The sequence below is a fragment of the Protobothrops mucrosquamatus genome, unplaced genomic scaffold (assembly GCF_001527695.2).
Source record: "Protobothrops mucrosquamatus isolate PMUCROS unplaced genomic scaffold, P.Mucros_1.0 scaffold472, whole genome shotgun sequence".
NCBI classification, from domain to species: domain Eukaryota; kingdom Metazoa; phylum Chordata; class Lepidosauria; order Squamata; family Viperidae; genus Protobothrops; species Protobothrops mucrosquamatus.
This window is the reverse complement of record NW_015386793.1, coordinates 1-20335: the sequence shown is the minus strand read 5'-3', so window position 1 is coordinate 20335 and position 20335 is coordinate 1. Positions and strand designations below refer to the sequence as shown.

Genomic DNA, 20335 nt, shown 5'->3' with positions numbered 1-20335 from the left:
CTCATCTTACAACCAAAAAGATAATAAAAAGGGTCACACAGAAATGTTTCAGGAGTTTCCTGAAAGTGAGGAATGGTTGCTCCAAAATGCAAGTCAACTTGACTTGCAAAATGCCTCTGAGCCAAGTCAAGTATTTGTCCATTTCCAGTTTTCTCTGAATTAGGCACATCTGGATCACAACCTTACTACTTCTGGACAATTAATATCTTCTTATTCTTAGTTTGTTTCCAACTTATTTCAAACTATTATTAATCTTTTCCTTTCCATTATATAATGCTATGGGTTTTTTTCTTATACACTTACATTACAATATGACTAATATTTTTGGTTTGCTGACTAACAAGGAGACAGTCAGGAAATGAAAATGTTTCTGTGTTCCAACAACTTGAGCCTTGGGGATCACTTTACCAGTAACACTATGATTTCAGGCGCCATATTTCACAATATGACCTGGTCCTCTGAAACAGATTAAAATTAACTTGCTGCCATGTTTTAACTTGTTTTTCTGCACAATGTTTTGTACAACTTGTTCTCAGGTGCATGATGATGAAAAAAAGTCAGTAATTTGTTCTTATTTCTTTAATTGATTTTCTCAGTTTTTATCTTTACCTTTTTCTTCATTTTAATAAGTATGTTAAAGAAATGTCCTCACTTTTTATGGGCTTCCATTACATTGCTATTTAACTTAATGATGTTGTCATCCTCCTGAAAATTTCATGTCTCTTCCAATCCATTTCATACATTTAAATAACCCCCAAACTTCCTAAGAAAATTAGATAGCCTTTTGACTTTCTCTTACAGTAAATCTCTATATTTTTAAAAACAGCATTTTCTAAAATTAAAGATGACTCCTCTAGACAATCAAGGTAATTTTCTATAAATCCTGTACATAGATAGAACTTCATTGTCCTGTGATTATTGCTCCAAGTATTTCAATAATTTCTACATCTTGAAATCTCAGATACAACTCAGTATTCATTCATAGAAGTTTTACCCTTTTATCAACTTGATGCTTAATGATCTACAACACAGATAAATATTGTCATGCAATGTCAGCCTGTGGATGATATTCAACTGTACATCTCCACCATGGGTTGAACAGAGGATGCAAACAAGCATTTATGTGGAGACTATCAAGATGTAGATGGGAGGTAACATACACAATTTCAACCGTAGAAAGTTGGAGTGCTTATTTATTCAGAAGCTCGCTGATTTTAGAAGTATAAACATTTTTGTGCTTTGCTGAAGTGAACAGGCCACACTTCCTGGAATTACACTTCCTGTTCCAGGTGGAGGCCATGATCATGAGGATTTGCTCAGCTTTGGCTGGTACACCCATTGTAGCCTTATTTTTCTCAGAGTTGCTGACATTGGTCACTCATACCCTTGACATCTCCTGCATGGAGATGTCAATTGTTCAATTGTATGGTCATCAGTGAATCTCAATATTGCTAGTAACACAGCTGCTACAGGTGCGGTATTAGCTATTATACATTCTGAATATAATGTATAAGGTCCTGGCTATCAGCTATAAAGGTCCTGGACATCTTCAAGACTACCCATCCCATATAGATATTGCCCACACAATCTGTTGGCACAGAGAATGCCTGATGAAGATCCCAACCATTCAGGAGGTTCAAATGGAAGTGTCCAAAAGTGAAATTTCTCTGTAGGGGCTCCATTCCTTTCAAGATAAGAATAACCGCAACTCTCATGATCTTTTAAAAGGCTGTTCCAGAAAGCCTTCAAGACTTGACTATTGTTAAGCTCTGGACACCAAGAACATTATTATTTTTATTGTCACCAACTACAGTACTTTAATTATATGTTGAATTATTTCTTGTTGTACATCATTATTGTTACTTTGGTTTTGGTGGTTGCATTTAAATTCAGTTGACTAAAGAGATCTATACAGTCATAAACAAAATAAATAAATAAATAAAACTCCATTTGCAATCATTTCACTTATTTTTCCGCAGTTGGGATATTTTTTCCCCATTAATAATTCAGTTTACATTGCCTTTGGCTTTTCAGGGAGTAGATTAGAGTCATGTATATTGTACATTTGTACCACTTTTTGTTTATTTTATATGTAATTTTTTTCCTGTAACTACCTCTGAATAGTTTAATGACTTTTCACAGTTATCATCTTTTATCTCTGTCTCACTGGAAGAGCACAGAATATTCAGATAATTTCCTATGGGATGAGCTATCTCATACCAGATGCATCTCAATCCTTGCCAGCTTTCTCTAACAAAACATTTTGAAAATCACTCAAATGACTTTTAGGTTTTCAGTATTAGCAGTCTGGTTCAATTTCGAATCAAGTGGAATCTTCTCTTCTCTCAAAATATTGCACTTTGCACAGCTAATCTAAACCCCATTTATTTTTTTTAAATGCATGCGCACCGAAAGCCACCTGCTTTTAAGTCCAGGAGGAACAATAGAGTCACACTCTGCCTGTCTTTTTCTTGGCCCAGTTCATCTAATAGACAGATCTGATGACCAAGATAGTTCATAACCAGATCTGAGAGTGGATTAAAATAGATCTGAAAAATCAGTTTTATACAAGAAAGTCTGCAGCTGATCAGTCACTACCCACTCAAGGCCCTTATCTAGGAAAGGAATATTGACAATAGCTTATAGCTGTTTTTATCTTTCAAATCCAAATCTGGCATCTTTAGGAGTAGCCTGATCACAATTTCTTTCCAAGAGGCTGAGACCTCTTTCTTTTTCTCTCTCTCAATGAGGCATTTATGGCCTTCTGGACTCAAATGGGCAGCCTCTTTGTACTAGATCTTATATAAGCCAAGAAGGACAATTCTCAGACTGACCATTCAGTAAAACCAAAATAGGACTTGTAGCATCTTATATCAGCAGTTGCCTGCTTTGACGTTTCTGCTAATACATGAAACTTTTATTTTCCATTCATAAATTGGACCAGTGAATTAAACATATACATATGTTCACATATAGAGAACAGCTTACTCAAGACTTAAGATAATCTTTGTTATTTAAAGTACTTCTACCAGCATATCTATTCACAAGTTAATAGTATATATTGGAAGTTATTTAGCCAAAATTGAACCCTGTAGTTGTAATGTATTACACTATCATTGAAATATCTGTTGCTTCTCACCCTCATTAGTAGCTCCCGACTTGTCAAATAGTTGTCATGATCTGAGAAAATTTCTGACAGTTCTTCAAACATCAACATTTTGTCTCTGTACAAAATAAAATGGAATGATTTTAACGTTTTCAGTCTTCCTAAAATAAGCTAATGATAATTTGTTCCATTGATTAAAATTAGGCTGTGATGATGGTATCATCTTGCAAGCAGATTTCTTGGATTTAGAATCCAGGCAAATCCCCAACTACATCTCTTCTTTTAGGTCACCGTCCAAGCAAGAAGAATATTATTCTAACCATAACGTTAAACAAGAAGTTCATTGTACTCTCTTAATAATTTTTCTGATGCAACAACCCAATCCATCCCCCAAGCTTCTAGGTTCTCTGAAATGCAGGCATTTATACTCTACTTTTTGTTCAGAAGTTTAAAGCAAAGTAACTGCTTCTTTTCCTCACCACAGTCATGTGAAGTAGAGTAGGCTAAGAGAATATGATTGGCCAAAATCATCCCAAGAGATTCCTTGGCCGAGGATAGATTCCCCCAGTGTAAGTCACATACCTTAACCACTACACCACACTAGTTCTCACTATTAATGGATTTCCTAACTTTTTTTTTCCCCTTAGTATGAGGACTTGGAGAGAATTTAGATAGTTTTGTAATTGAAGAAGTGTAGAAAAATAGTAACATCAATAGCTAAATTAGGCATCCTTAGAGACATTTCTGCTAGTCAGAAATTAAAAGTCTTGTTATTGCTGATTACTAGCTGCCTTCAGTTTTTCCCCCCATCTGCATCATCCCATCATCAACTCTACAGGAATTGTAAATTACAGATTTCCATGACTGAAGTCCCAAAGGCTAAAAATGCTTATATGGTGTCATGACTAGCAACTGTCCAAAAATAGGTGGGAAATTGATCTTACTTTGCAACACATGCCCAGCTTTTCTTTAACCGATAGATGGAATTGGACTGAAGTGCTGAAACGATGGCTCTCAAAGAGGAGAAATTCTTAAGAATCCTACATTCCTATAAAGGGAACAGAGAAGGGTTACACATGACTCAGTTACTCTTTTAGGAGCATTGTTGCTCTGAATTTTTATTTTTTAAAAAAAGAACCTGTCAAGTGCATAAGCATTGACCAATTCTTTAAAAAAATGTGTTGGTTTTTCTGGCTGTGAAAACATCTTCTACAGTTGGGTTACTGTGTTTTTGCTTTCTTCATCTTTTGATCATTAAATTAATATTATAGTTTCCATTTATCACAACTGAAACATGTATAGTCTGCATAATCAGAGTGAAAATAACTAAATGTAATATACACAAAATATTGTTATCTCATGAAATGCCAGTATTCAAATTATAAAACACTTTATAAGCCACTCAGAGTCACTTTGGATAGCAGCAATAATAAACAAACAAACAAATAAATAAATGCAATCAGAAAGTAATGGGACTGGAAAGGATTGGAATTACTTCCCAAACTAAATTGATCAACAAATGTCAAAGCCTTTCTACCATCCAGAAAAAATTGACTCTGTTCTATTGCACTTCCAAGCTCATCTGATATGTTATGCCCAAAGCTAGTCTACCTGTTATTCATATTATTGGGGGAAGAAAAAAACACTCAAAGATAGGGATTAGATGAACCCTGATATTTATGCATGCTATAATGGGGACACACACACACACACACACACACAACCCAGTGTTTGTATAAATGGCAAATGAAACAAAATGAGTCTTTACATGGGCAATATTGATCCACTTCTCTATGATCTTGGCGCGCTGATGGGTTTTCAGCTCCTTGCCATTCAAAATGATCCTGATGACGCATTTGGTGACTGCATTGAACTGTGCAATGGTGGCTCTGATGGTGGGAGCTAAGTGTTTGTTTTCTTTCTTATCTCTCCGAGACCAGATGCAGCCCAAACAGTGGTGTGGCACCACTCTTTTAAACAGTGTCTGGAACAACACATAAAATATGTCAAGGTTATAAGACCAGTTGTCTTTATTTCTACTAGACGTATTGGCGGTCATTCCAACCTTTCTGACAACAGGCACAACTTTTTTCCCCATGAATCTCATAGACAGCAATAGACTTTTTTAGTAGTGGCGGTAATATTTATTGGGTATATGCTTATATGCAAGAACAGTATAAGCAAACAAAAATATCATGAGATAATACAAGAGTCAGTTTAAACTTTTCCAATGTTTACTTTTACAGTGTTCAAAAGAAAGAGTTCTCCCTCTCCATTTTTCAACAAATAACCTCAGAGGAATGACTCAGAGATGCAACAAAAACTTCTTTGCAACAGTATAAATCTGCCACGGTTCTAGTTTGTGAATGATCAAATACCAGAATGCAGCAAATATAGCAGAGCAGGGTCTGAAAGGAAAATGAGTCTAAAACATAGAGTTTCAGCACTGGTGGTTACTCAATCCTTTATTTCTTGTAACTATAATTTCCACATAGAGCAATTGCTTGGGAATTGTACAGCAAACCCAGCAAAAAGCAACAGTTAGAGACATAAATCTACCAATGCAAATCCATGGTTTGTTTATTTGCAACCCGTGTGTTATTTTATGTCGCACAGCTTTTCCTGCAACATTAATAGAGTTTTATTACATTGCATAAAATGGAAAGAGCAACATACATGTGCATTATTGGGCTTTATGATTGGTTCACATATGTTCATATCAATGAACAACTTTAAAACCATGGATTTGAAGAATTACTTCACGTATTTTTTATGTACGTATGCATGCATTCCTTTAGCTAATTTCATCCAGACTATTATATTGCTGAGAAAATATTTGTTGTTTGTTTAATTTTATTAAAATTTATAAGGCTGTTATGAGGAATGAGTGGTGAGTCAATGCTTTTTAAATATTCTACAATAATTGCCTGCCTGGAATTGAATAGTCAAGTCCAATATTTGGCAATTTGGTTTAGGAATAACTTAACAGTTGAATATCTTTTATTATTTCATTCCATCTACTAGCCCTACAGAAAAAAGGTTCAAACTGATTTAAAAAATATCAGACAAATAGTGAGAATTCAGCCTGTTTAACTGAACTTCTGGCAATCAATTTTCATTAAAAATATTCTGATTTCATAAACACAGTAATGTTTTAGCTGGCTCTACCTAACCTGAGATAAGTCACTGATAGCTAAGACTGACAACATCCAATTTATGAGTGTTTTATTTTGTTGATAAATATAGAAGAGATGTAAATCTTGAATTCTGATCTACCTGCAAAGTGTTAAATATGTGCATTTAATAGTTCATTTAACTATGTTTGACATGATCTAGAACAGGTCAACAGCTATGAATGTGAGACATGAGGCTTTTTAACCATGAATAATAAGCAAATACTGCTTGCTCTATACTATTTGAAAACAGAATGTTCTTTGAAATATAATATTTGGAAATAAAATATATAAATTTAATCTGAATGCTCTTCTAGATTATAGTTATATGAGCTTAATTAAGTTTTACAGACTGTAAAACATAATTAGTCTGTGAATTTACTGTAATTAACAGACTGTCTTACAGTTAATCAAATAACTAGAGTAATAAAAGGATTTAAAATGGTTTTGCAAACCAAGACTTGCATTAAATGTAGCCTGTCACAAAGTCTGAACTAACAAAACATCATTAAGGTTATCATTCTACATCTGAATGTCACTGTAACAAAAAAGTCAAATGAGGAAAAAAAAGCAGAACAAAAAGAGGTTCAGATCATGGCTTGCCTATGTACTGTATTTGAAAATTCAATTCATGGACTGCCTTGAACTGAATCAAACCCTATCCACTTAAACTTTCATGCAAAGTTCTGCAATTCTTTTGAACATTTTTATCAGTTTCCAATTGCAGAAAAACATCTAGCACAACAAAATGGACTGGTGAGCAATCAGCAATTAGTAACATATGACAATTAGTTCAGATAAACATATTACATAAACAAACTTGCTTTAATCAATCTTTAGAGAGAATGATCTATGTCTAAGGAGTCATTTAACTGGTTCACTATTTGCCTTAAGCTTTCCAATATTTTGCAATATTAAAAAATCAGCAATCTTCTACTGTAATTTAGTTATTTTTTATCAAATGCTGTTATAAAAGTATCTTTTAAGAAAGTTTCTTTCAAGTTTCTTTTAAGTATCTTTTAAAAATATTTAGTTTATAATCAAAACATTTAATCTTAAAGAAAGAGAAAGTTTAAAAATTTTAAAACACAAGCTAAGGAGGGAAAGAAAAAAGGAAAAAAAAGAAAGAAAAAAAGCAAGATAAACCCCCTCCCCCAAGTATTATGTATTTTAATCAAATGTTGTTTGGTTTTGGGGAAAAAAATGGATGTTATAAATTGATTCCAAGTTTTAAAACAGGTACATAATAACTGCATAATCTTAGAGAAGACTGATTAAGAAAAGTTACAGAATTTGGATGTGCAAATTTCCCAAATGAAAGAAATTTGAACAACCAGAGATTACTTAAATGGCTCCATTGTTGAAGTGATCATTTTTATCCCCCCTTTGCCTTTAGCTTTATGATAAACATTAATACAGATTCCTATGTTTCATATTTGTAGTTTTTACATGTGTTGTTTTCATTTGATTATTGTGCGCCTCCCAGAGTCGCTTTTGATGAGATGGGTAGTTATATAAATTTGATTAATAATTAATAATTTCTTCATTCAGTGAGCCTACCAGGAAAACTGATGAAGCAATTTAACAACCCACTTTGTTGTAAATAAAGGGCAATTTTACCTCAGGTAGGAAAAACAATAGAAATAAACCCAGCACATTTTCCAAAGAGGAATCAAAATGTCACATATGGTTAATCAGCTGTTTGCATCAACTAAAATTGTATACATTAGTTTTTTGATGTTTCATCAACTTGTTTTTATATTTTGATTGTTGGTTTATATTTGACTGTTCACTGTCTTGGATACCATATGGTTGGAAAGCTAAATAAAAACTTAAGGAATAAATAAAGCAAACACTTCAGAATCATAATCTCTATTTAGGCTTACATTAAGTATACATCTGTTTATACTTACAGCATCCATGTAAGTTAACTGTTCCGCTACAAGGTCTTCTGGGAAAGAAGAAAATTCTTCTGATCTACTAATCTCTGTTTCTTCTTCAGTTGCAAATATATCATGAATCTCACCTGTCAGGATATAAAGTATTGTGAAAATTGACTAAATGTGTCTTCTCGTCCTACTTCATGTAAGTCTAACTGAAGTTAGATCTTGTGCTGAAGACTAGTTTGAGACAAAAGCAGGATTATGATTTTAATCACAAAAAGAGTAGAAAAAGAAAGAGAGGCCATGGCCACATCAGAAAACTGTTGGCATGGTCAAACAAAGCACACCATTTTAAATGTTGTTTAATGAAAACTTCCATTTCCTGTAGCTGGACATTTCCTAAATGGGATAGAGATTAAACATACATTCATGAAACAAGATGATAGAAGGAGCATATTTTATGAGACTTCTTTCATCCTGCACTGACCCACTTCAAGAAACATGTAAAGAACTCTACTTAAGTGAAGCAAGGAGTCTAAAGACCAAAAGGCACTACCCATCAAGCACTTGTACATAATGTGCTGAGGACAGAGCGATAGGACCACTTATAGCAATAGATGGGGAGTAGCTAAGAGGTATTAAAAGGAAAACGTTTGAGTGCTATGAGTTTATGGTGGCTAAGACCTTTATACTATTTATACTTTTTACATGAATATGCTTAGAACATCCAAAAAGATTATGGCCAAAAAGAAAATAACCATTCTAGAAATTAAACGGGTTGAGGAAAAGATAGAGCGAAGCAATGAAGTCCGTGGTATGCACATAGAAACACTACAGAGCATTACTCTACTTAAGAAGTTGTTTTATTTCTCCTTCACTTATATTTAACTTTTAACAACCGGGATAACAAACCCATGGCTTGGAATATATGCGAGACTTCCTGAATACATCCTTACTTGAATCAAAGTGTCAACTCTTCTAGCAAGAGCAGACAAATAAAGTTGCTACAGAGGCTGATTTAAAATAATGGAACTGCAGATAGTTTTCCTTGTTTTGCTTTCTCCTTTATTTGCTATTCCAGGAGTTGATTCTCCCAGGTAAAGTTGTTGAGAAACAAACTGCCCTAGATTCTAAATTTAGGGCCTTTAGAAATAACCAATTTATTTTAGTACATTCATATCTGGCAATAGATAACTGGCAGCTTTCTAATTCTACTGAAATTCCCTGAATTTGGCAGAAAAATACATGAGGGGAAATGAAAGTTAAAAAAAAAAGAGGTTGCATAAAGTAGATCTTGATCAATAGATTAGTAGAGTGTCTTAGTAAATATGGTGCTGATCTCCATTTTATGGAGGATGGAGTTTTTAGAACTAGATAAGTTGAAGGGGAGAGAATGAATACAGGTAGTCCTCGACTTATGATCAAAATTAGGACCAGATTTTTGGTTGTAAGTCATTATGGCCATAAATCAAGGCACAGGATCATAAGTCAAATTGTAGTCATACAAGATGCAAACGCAAGATGCAGCAAACGCAAGATGCAGCAAACCAATGGTAAAGAACCAAGTGTATTACTGTTGCATCCATATCTGACTTTAGGAAATTTCATGGAATGAGCAAGAGATTGTCCTGCCAACTTTCCCCCTAACCTTATGAGATATCTTAAGAACAGTGATATTGCCTGCTCAAAACCTGTTCATGCCGAGCAAGAATTTGGATACCTCTCGGTTTGGTTTTAAACTGTGAAAAAATACAGTATATGAATGTAATAACAACAGGAAACTATATATTCTCATACCAGGTTCAATATTATATCACAATGGATTTGTGGATTTCTCTCTTTTACAATTCATAGAGAACTTCTATGGATCTTTAATTTTGCCAACCTTTTCTTTTGAATTTACCTGGTTTCACATGAAATCAGGTCCCCAGGGGTTGGGGGTCAGGTACCTGGCCCTGGTCCGGCGTCGTACGCTCGTTGGTCCGGTATGTTTGTTCGTTTCGGGGTAGGCGTACTACGTCCGTCGTGTGTTTTGGTGTGGGGGAGGCCAGATACTTTTTTGGAGAGAGGTGACTTGGCGAGGTGGTGCCCAAAAGGCTGGGGACCTCTGCTTTAGTCTAGTAATTCTCTATTGCAGGATAAGGAATATTTATTCCTCACTGATCTTTCTCCCCTTCCTGAATCCAGCCCCATCTTTTTAGATTTGTCCCAAATATATACATATTTTTTTCTTTTAAACTTCCAGCAGAATTCTCTTTTTTAATTTATCCTATGCTTCAATTATGACTCAGTGTTACAGAAACATTTTTTAAGTAGAGCACTGAGGAAGTATTTTACTTGTGGTATGTGGTGAAAACATCCTTAACCAATTCAACCAAGTGAAAAGTTAAAAGGGTAGGTAAGATCAGTGGTGGGATTCAGCCGGTTTGCACCACTTTGGCAGAACTGGTAGCTAATTTTTTGTTGCCCAGGCCCAGAATGGACTTCCGGAAGCTGCATCCACACAGAGAACTGGTTGTTCATATATTTGAATCCCACCACTGCGTAAGATCCAAAAAGTTAGTCAGGCTTCTGCAAGAGGTCTCCTCGGGGCCAGGGGAAATTGATTTCTTTCTTCCTCTAAATAGCTGATATGCATGTTGTATCAAAAGTACAGAATCTCAGAACCTTCTCCACTGGTGCAATCGTGATTCAAAATCCAAAACTGTGGAGACTTTCCTCATCTCAGAGAACCAATTTCATTTAAAATGCAGCCTCTGTTTTATCCAGACTGCCTAAACTGGTAAACATTTCTGAAGTTTTAGAAAGCATTATTAATAGGGAAACAAATTGTACTTGTTCTATAGAATCTGGTTCCTGAGATGACCGCTGCTGTTAGATATTACACAAGCGACAACAATTCCTGTAATTTTTTTTCTGTAAAACTTGTATGTACATTTAAACTTTTTTAATGTGATGAAGATTTCACTGAAAACATCTTAGATTCAGCTGAAATAATGTTCCATTTTTTTCAGTGAGAAATTAAGAGACAAGACTTCTATACCTAGAGTATCTGCTGTGCCTAGGAAGTTCTGTGGGAACTTTTTATTCTGTAAACAGCTAATTATAGTTCTCAGCATTTAGACTTCCTTCGTTTGATATATGCGTTCATTAGGTACAAATTAACAACCCTAGGAGATTTTGAAATTTCGGATGAGAAGAATGATTTAGATTTTTTTCCTTTGGGAAAAAAAAAAGTACATTTATTTGGTGCCAAGGATGACTAATTGCATAACTGGTACATTTTGCGACATTCAGATAGATAATATTCAAAGGGGAAAGAATTCCTGAAGTTTATAGCATTCATTCCTTATTGTGTGTGCTAACATTTCCCATCCATTTCCTACTGCTTGAGACACTTTTGACCTGTAAGTAAATAAACCAACACAAGTAGTCCGTTCAAGGTTACCGAAAGATCGATACGATTAATACGGGTATCCTTTGCAAGACAGAACCCCCCCTTCCCCTTTCCGATAAATAGTCAGGACTGTGACGTTCGTTGTAAGGTCACAGTGATGACAAGTGGTAACAAGGTCACCGTAAAACTGGACGTAACGTAAATTTTCCTTTTGTCCTCGGATGTCAGCACCAGACCATTCAGATAGGAAAAAACAATCACAGACACTTCCTTTTGTCATGACAGGAGCAAAGGAAAGTAATAATAGAAAAATCCCTGCTGGATCACGGGAGCAAACAATTTTAAAAGTGAAAAATCAGAGCAACGGTGAATTTATTTTGAAAACCTGCAAGCTGCACTTAAGCTGATAATCATCTCAAAGCAGCATTTTAAATGTTAGGGAATTTGGCAGAAGCGTTTGGCTCCTCGCATTCCTACAGAGCAAAATCAGAAAACTGGTTGACTAAGCACACCAAATTAAAAGTTTACAAGCCACTTTTCCTTTCCACCACCCTCCTACTGTATTCCAAGTGATATCACAGCATAACAAATGCCGAAACAGTCCAATGATATAATCTGCTTCCTTATAAAAATTGGCTGTTAAAATGTTTGCGGAATATCCTTACTGTTGTTTACTACTTCTTGCTTCTGAAACTGCTCCAAGAGTTGCTGTGCCCTTCTTTCAGGGTCCGAGCCTGGCATGATCCTGGTCAGATAATCCAGCAGTTTTTGCAAACAAAGGAAATGAGGTGGCTCTTGGAAATCTTCCGAGCATTGGTCTAACCAGGCTCTCAGTATTGAGGCTATGGCACTGCAAAAAAAAAAAAAAAATACATCACATACAATGAGCTGTATCAGTATCATTATATTCTGGGTCACGCAACAAAACCTAAAACCCCAAAATATGTTAAAATCAATAGTGCTATAATTCTAAAAAGTAATGATGTGCTGGGCTCAACCAGCATCTCCATCCACCTCCAAATAAATTTTCACTCTGGGAAAACTATCGTGGAATTGGGAAGTGGGGCTGCAAGATTTGGAATGTCTCTTTTTAATTGTTCCCAGGTGCGGTGGCTGCTTAGGACTCAAAAGCCAACACAGTGCTAGGCTGCATTAACAGAGGGATAGACTCAAGATCACATGAAGTGTTAATACCACTTTGGTAAGGCCACACTTGGAATGCTGCATCCAGTTTAGGTCGCCACAATGCAAAAAAGATGTTGAGACTCTAGAAAGAGTACAGAGAAGAGCAACAAAGATGATTAGGGAACTGGAGGCTAAAACATATAAGGAACTGTTGATGGAATTGGGTATGTCTAATTTAATGAAGAGAAGAACGAGGGGGGACATGATAGCAGTATCCCAATATCTCAGGGGTTGCCACAAAGAGGAGGGATCAGGCTATTCTCCAAAGCACCTGAAGGCAAGACAAGAAGCAATGGATGGAAACTAATCAAAGAGAGAAGCAACCTAGAATTAAGGAGAAATTTCCTGACAGTTAGAAAAATTAATCAGTGAACAACTTTGTCTCCAGAAGTTGTGACTGCTACAACACTGGAAGACTCGACTCGACTCTACGCCAGCCCAAGCCAGACTGGAGAACCTGAACTAGTATCTGATTCAGGATTGTAACCTCTAATCCCCACTTTCTGGAATACTATCTCCCCAGAACTACGTATTACCACAACCTATTACCACAACCCTGTTTGCATTTCTCAAACCAGTTAAAACTTACTTGTTTGAATATGCTTTCAGCCTTAGTTATTTCATGGTGTCTTGTCCTGATTTTTGGCTTTTTTTAGTTTGGATTATATCTTTTATCTTGTTCTTACCTGCCCACAATCTTGTTAGGATTCAGCCAGGATATAAATATTGCAAACTAAATAAATACATAACAAGATGTGCTTAGGAAAGCCAGGTCAGCTCTACCATGAAACTGATACAAATCAGCTATATGAGCATGTCCCCCAAAGTTGCTATCCAAAGTAAAGGAATCAGGAAGGTACTTAAAAAATCTCCTTCCTCTATTCTCACCCAAAACTAACTTTTAAAAATCACACTTTGCAGCATCCAATACACTGTGCTAAAACATCTCAGCTCTTGCAGAATTTCAGGGCTGAATCACATTCTCAGTATCAAGTGGAGACTTGCCCTAGATTTCTGTCTGTAACTAAGGTCTCCTATACATACTTGAAGTTAAAAGACTGAGTGTTCTTGTTATTATTTGAAAGGAAAACAAAAACCATATAAATCCTGTAGTATTAACTGTTTTAAGCTCAACAGGCCTCACTGTGACAATATGCACATTGCAAAGGGCAGCAGAAAAGTACTAATCAACAAATTGTTACTGACATGTTGATGGGAAACACTTCTGTCTTGTTCTCTTTCTCTACAGTGTGCACATTCCAAGCTCAGACCACTCTGCCTTAGCAAAGCCTTTATACAGCAACGTCCTGATACATTAAAAGAACAGCACCTATCAATTTTGGGCAGCCTGGACATAGCCCACGCTGCTGGGAATACTGAGAACTGTAATCCTGCCCATTTGGATGCCACAAGACTGAAGAACGTTGCCCAAGGATATGAATGAGGATCTTAATGCTGTTCCCTAATTCTCATTTATGAATGCAGTATTTTCCACTATGGGGTACTCCCAAACATGGGATTCACCTCCCAAAATTCAATAGCCAGCAAAAATTATTGCTCTGAATTCTAGAAGCTGAAGTCCACATATCTGGAAGTCCCAAAATCAGGAAGCATTGCATCAATGTGCTTCAAAAGGTTTTGGTAACAAACAATTCTGACAGCCCCCTGGCAAAAAACAATAATTTGGCTTAGCATTAGTGAAGGGGATGTGCAGAACTGGAAAAAAGATTATAGCTTTTAAAAAGGCATTGATGAAAGTTCTGGAGAAAGGAAGTTGATTCATGGTGTACACATTTTCATCAATAGAGGTTTGTTTTATTTATTTATTTTATTAATCAAATGTGTATAGCTGCCCATCTCATCAGAAATGACTCTGAATGGTGAATATTAGATAAAAACAATAAATAAAAACAAAAATGTACAAAATTTTAAAAAACTTTTTTTGATAAATATCATAAAAACAAAAAATACAAACCATAGCACAGGGAGGATAAATATGGCCATCTCGACAATGGGGTCATTTGTGCAGGTCTCCGGTTGCCTGACAACATAGCCATGACTTGAGAGTTTTACGGAATATCAAAAGGAAGCTAATCTAATTTTGGGGGTAAGAATGTTCTATAAGGGGGCGCCGCAGCAGAGAAAGCACATCTCCTGGGATCCACCTAAGGAAAGTCTCTAGCTGATCGTATCTGCAACATGGCTATCCTGCCAGATCTAGTGAGGTGGGCTGATGTAACCAGGGAGAGGCAATCCCTCAGATAACCAGTCCCATGCCAAGAAGGATTTAGAGGCTAAAAACCTTAAATTGGACCCAGAAGCAAACTGGCAGCCAATGCAGCTCACTCTGCTGCATTCTGTACCAACTGAAGCTTCAGGATACTCTTCAAGGGCAGCCCCATGTAACACACACTGCAATAGTTCCGTCTGAAGGTGCCCAGGGAAGAAGTGTCTACTTACGTAACTATTTATAGCCTTAAATTTAATACTTACAGTATTAACGGAGTTTAATCCTGTCTCAAAAATCTGCAACACCTATTTTGGGGCATGGTATGAATGTTACATGAAATTGAATTTCTGTACTCTTTCCTAATGTCTCTTTAAATCAATATGGCTGTATCCTTTATAGAGCAGGCTTTCCTTTTTAAAATTGCTGTCAGCTGGAAGAGCTGTCTCATCTAAGTTGTACTTAAAGGCAGAAAAGCCATAAAAATGGGCAACAGGAGCTTAGAAGTTGTCTAACAAAGCAAAAGCTCAGCATTTATAATGATCCCCTTCTAGACATGGTACACTGATTCTATATATGTAAACTTTCCACGCACAGTATAAATTTGCAAACAATTATTTGCACATAAGTAATCACAGAAATCACAAAAATATATGTGAACCCTTTTTTCAGAAATGTGAAAATGACCACTATACTCAGAAAGTGATAGTCTTTCTCCAGCAGATAATGGAATATTTCAATGGAATATCAGTTAACAGTTAGACACACAGTACAAGCATATCAGCCTGGAGGAAATAAAATATTTTATTGTTTGGAAGGTGTGAAGTTTCTCCCTTTGTATTCTACTCAGAATGTGAGTATTATTAAGCATAAGACTCATGGCTGCGCTCTTAGTAGAGTTCAAAGTTACAGTAAGCTCTGAGTTTCCCTACAAAATCATGTCAATCAACACAGAGGCAATAAAACAAACTATGCAGACTGCCCTTATAACTTACCGGCCTCCCATCAGCTGACTGTTTAATCAGCTCATTAGGGAGGAAAGCTTTCCGGAAAAAGGCTGGATCGAAGGCCAAACCATGTTGCAGCCTCAATGTTTAACGTCCCTGAAAAGTAACACCCTGTTTCTGCCAGCTGAAAACACAGACGGAGCTAGTTTCCAAGATCTTAAACAGAAAATAAACCAAATGAATTTTTTCTTTCCTGGGGAGGACTTTTTAATTTTTTAACACTTTGTCTGTCCATTTGTTGAAAAAACTGATGTGCAATCATGGGCGTACTTTCAGAAAACCGTGCTTTTTAACTGGAAGTCTAGAATCTTTCACTAGCTCCTCTGTAGTCCATACTGATATAAACAAAACAATTCAGGCCAGGAGAGGGAAAACCTAAGATTTAAAAGCTTGGAGCTCAACTATTATTAACCCAGATTTTGTTGGGTTTAAATGAGACCGAAAAAAATACAATCATCCATTTGGCAGCCATATTTATCAGGGCTAAACTAGTCAATGAACATATGGCCAAACTGTGACATATTAAAAGCTGCACATAACGGCACTCATTGAAGAAAACTAAAAACCATCACATTTTATTACTGACTGTAATTTTGCAGAATATATATATATAAAATATCTATTAAGTGAATCCTACATTCATCCATTCCCTACAAGAATAAATATTCTGCAAGGCGATAGTCCAGAATGTGGCCCCATACAAAAAAAATTGAAAACACACTTAGGATCTTGAGATGAAAGGATGCATGTTATAATAGGTCTCTATAATTTCATGATATTGGTATTTATGTGGTCTGTACTAAACCACTATGATCTCATTCCTCTCTTTTCCCATTGTCCAAATAATTTGACTTGTTTTGGAACCTTCCCCAATTTTCCAGTTCTCTTAATTGTCACTATTTGGCCTTTTTTTCTCCTTAGGTCAGCCAGAGTGGTTTCTTTTGTTATTTTACCCTTTACTAGAATGAACGTAGATTGTACTCAACACAAACAAAACTTAAAACAGCTCTCTCACTGTGGATTTCCCAGGCTATAAAAGAAGTCTTTCACATTCATTCAGTGGTTGCTTCAACTAACTCCATTCTTTCGATGCAATTATTTATATAACAGTGAAAGAGGACACCTTGCTTTACTGGAGGAATAATTAACAGGAGACAAAGGCAACAAAATCCTGACCACAGAGAAGTAGTAAACTGGAAAGTGCATCATTAAAAGCAAAACCAAAGGCAATGATACTTCAGAAAAATCAGAGTAATCCTGCAATTTTACCCTCAAAGATTCTAGTATTTGACAAAGTAATTACTACATCTAAAAGTCAATTTCCTAGGTCTTTTTTTTTTAAAGTTAGTTATTTATACTGTCATTTGCATACCATAATCCTAGGGTTTTTTTTAAAAAAAATATTTATATTGACACTTGCATACCATAACTGGTAGCCCCAGAAGTGCAAAAAGATAACACATACTTTCAAAGTTAAAATTTAAATCATTTCCCAAAGGAAGGCAATTATAGGAGACAAGGAGGAGGGAATTCAATACCCACTATGTCTCGGAGAAGGAAAAATAGGTATCTACAATAATCCAGTTCAATTTTGTAGCTGAATTTTAAAAAAAATATACAATGATCAAGAGACTTGCCCAGCACCAGAAGGAAATCAATAGCTTAGGCTGGAGCCAAGCCCAGCCAGTTTATCTCTCCACCATATTATGCCAAAGTCTCCGGCATATCTGAGATAGCTTAAATTATCTTGTGAGCTACAGTGAGTACTTCATGACAAAAGGGCAGAGGGAGAGAATAATGCAGGGACTATTTTCTGCCAGACATTGAAAAATCAGAAAGTCTAACCCAAAAAAGACATTGTGTCAATGCCAAGTCAGGACATTTCTCAAGACCTGAAAGGTTAATAAATTAGCTCAGAGTCATGCTACTTTTTCTGAAGGGACAAAGGAATCAGACTATGGGCCTTTTCAAATGCTGGAGCAGGAACCTCAAGTTTCTGTTTATTTTAAGTTTAAGTTTTATAGGCAGTACACTGTTGTTCTGAGATTGGTGCTTGGAAATCTGGTTTGGTTAAAAAGTCTTCTCAGTAATGAAACTCACCGAATTATTTCTCCCTCAGTCATACTAAATTCACGGGGTTATAGATGAAAGTTGAACAAGCACAAGTCTTTTCCCTTGATTTTCCTAAAGAAAAAGACTGGCTTACTCTGTGATGAACTTTTGAAAACACCAATCTCTTTTATCAGATGGATGAATCCGGGCTGGAGTTCTAGGAGATATATATGCCATTTATGTTGCACTATTAATTTGTGAAGTGAATAAAATTGACTTTAACATAATATGAGGCAGGGGTCCCCAACCCCCGGTCCGTGGACCACTACCGGGCCGCAGCATGCCAGCAACTGGTCCGCACAAACAAGCAAAGCCCCATCTGTGGGATGCAGGCAGCACACAAAACTCTCTGACCCGTGGAAAAACCTCTCTCCACGGAACCGGTCCCTGGTGCCCAAAAGGTTGGGGACCTCTGATATGAGGGACAAGAAAGGAGCATTATGCTTACTGAGAGTGATTTTGGAAATTACTGTACAGCATTGCAGAGAAAGCCGAACATCAAGGCAATTTACATTTCGTATATGTCCAGATCATCATTAGCATTTCACATCCTGTCAGCCTTACTGGCTGTCCCTGTTTCAGAGAAGTAATCATTCTTATATTCAGACATGCATATTTGAGAGGAAGAGGAAAAGCTAAAGTTGTTTCATGCATGGCCCATAATAACAGTGTGTTCTACTTAACAAATCAGTGAAGATGGAACCACTCTTAGTAACAGTGACTCTGACATCATCCTTAAACGTCCTCTTGATGATTGCCTGTGCAGCACACCCAACTATAGGGAAAGAGTCTTCGTACATTTTAAAACTAAAAATGCTCTCTATTTCAAGCTGACATGTTTTCTATAAGGTTGATAGCTAAAAACAGCTTCTAGCTTGACTTTGTCATAAATGCAATAACTGGGTGTCTCAGTGAAATCTTGCACTGAGATACTAAAATCCTCTAAGCACAATGCTGAAATCATTCACATATTAAATCAAACATAAAATTTAAGATAATTTTTAGTTAAGTAAATGAGCAGAATAGAATAAAGTTGTGATTGTTGTGAAGAACAGGCAAAAGGAATACCAATCCAGTCGTATTTAAGCCCCTTATTTCAATGGGGGGATGCTGAAGCACGTATTTCCCAACCTACTTATCAGAATTAATTTGGTTGGATAATGCCCACAAGTATTTTATCTACTAATTCTAGTTTCTATGTTTGGCTTTATTTTGACAATTAACTTCTCATCTTTCTAAGATATTGGTCTTTTGTAGAGTTGTGACAACGTTCCTACATTCCTTTGTGTAATAAACTGATTTGTGTATAATTTCCAGATGAACACTGACCACATCCTTTTCTTGGTATTCAACCTTGGCTATGATTCTTGCTGTTCAGAGAAATGCAACACTTACTTCCTGAGTACTGTTTTGGTCTCGGTATTGTTCTGGCTCCCATCTTCTTCACAGTTTGAGATCTCCAGATTTCCATATCTAAAGGCAAGAGAATTAGAAGAATATCAGGCAGTGAGAATAAATAAAGTGGGAAAAGCTATGTCTAAGGATATTAGGAAGTGCTTTGAACTCAGCACTTAATTTGTAACAGAGACGTTAACACAACTAGATTCCGGAATTTGGACTTTTCTCCTAGTGCATCCCATACCATATGCTTCCTGGGCCTCATTACTTCCTTAGATTTAAGAAATACCATAGGAGAAATAGCATTTAATTTATATACAGCTCTTAAGGATTACAACAGCCCTGTTTTCCTTAATCTGACAATTTCCAGATGTATTGGATTCCAACCCCATTACCCACACTTAGCAGGGAAATAGGCTAACTCTTATCTGTCAGTCCTCCAAACTACTTCTTCCTTTCCATTTTCTTCCAGTAGCAAACATCTAATCCTTTTGTCAGTCCTTCCTCTACCTGGTACCCTCCAAATGTTTTAAAAACAACTCTTGGAATTCCCAGTGAGCACAGCTATTAACTATCTATTAGCTAATCTTTCTTAGCTTCTTAAGCCAGCCTTCTTCTGTTTAATAAAGAAGGCTGGTCTAAGAAGCTAAGGGAGACTTTGCCACAGTTCTTTTTCTCAGTGTGCATCCAAAATATAATTTGTCTTGGATCCTTGTTTAACATGGCCAGTGCTTAAATCAGCTTCCTTAATTCTCCTGTCTCCCTCCCCTTGGCATAAACAAACAGCCCACCTGAGTTTGTATAAAAAAAGATTTCTTATAAATCTTTTTTTCTTTAAGTTGTTAGA

At 36.2% G+C, this 20335-nt stretch overlaps 1 protein-coding gene across 1 annotated transcript in view; it reads right to left on the bottom strand.

Annotated features, from left to right (window-relative positions):
* RGL1 (ral guanine nucleotide dissociation stimulator like 1) overlaps positions 1–19563 on the bottom strand; it is a gene marked incomplete at its 5' end in the record, with an annotated part of 38928 nt that extends 19365 nt beyond the window's left edge. Inside the window, 9 exons of the mRNA XM_015816635.2 lie at positions 451–458; positions 2360–2373; positions 2724–2737; positions 3089–3224; positions 4051–4154; positions 4875–5090; positions 8193–8305; positions 12225–12409; positions 19486–19563. Of these exons, the coding sequence (XP_015672121.2) occupies positions 451–458; positions 2360–2373; positions 2724–2737; positions 3089–3224; positions 4051–4154; positions 4875–5090; positions 8193–8305; positions 12225–12409; positions 19486–19563 (868 nt within the window). The remainder of the gene's footprint in view (positions 1–450; positions 459–2359; positions 2374–2723; positions 2738–3088; positions 3225–4050; positions 4155–4874; positions 5091–8192; positions 8306–12224; positions 12410–19485) is intronic.
* Positions 19564–20335: the final 772 nt, after the last annotated feature.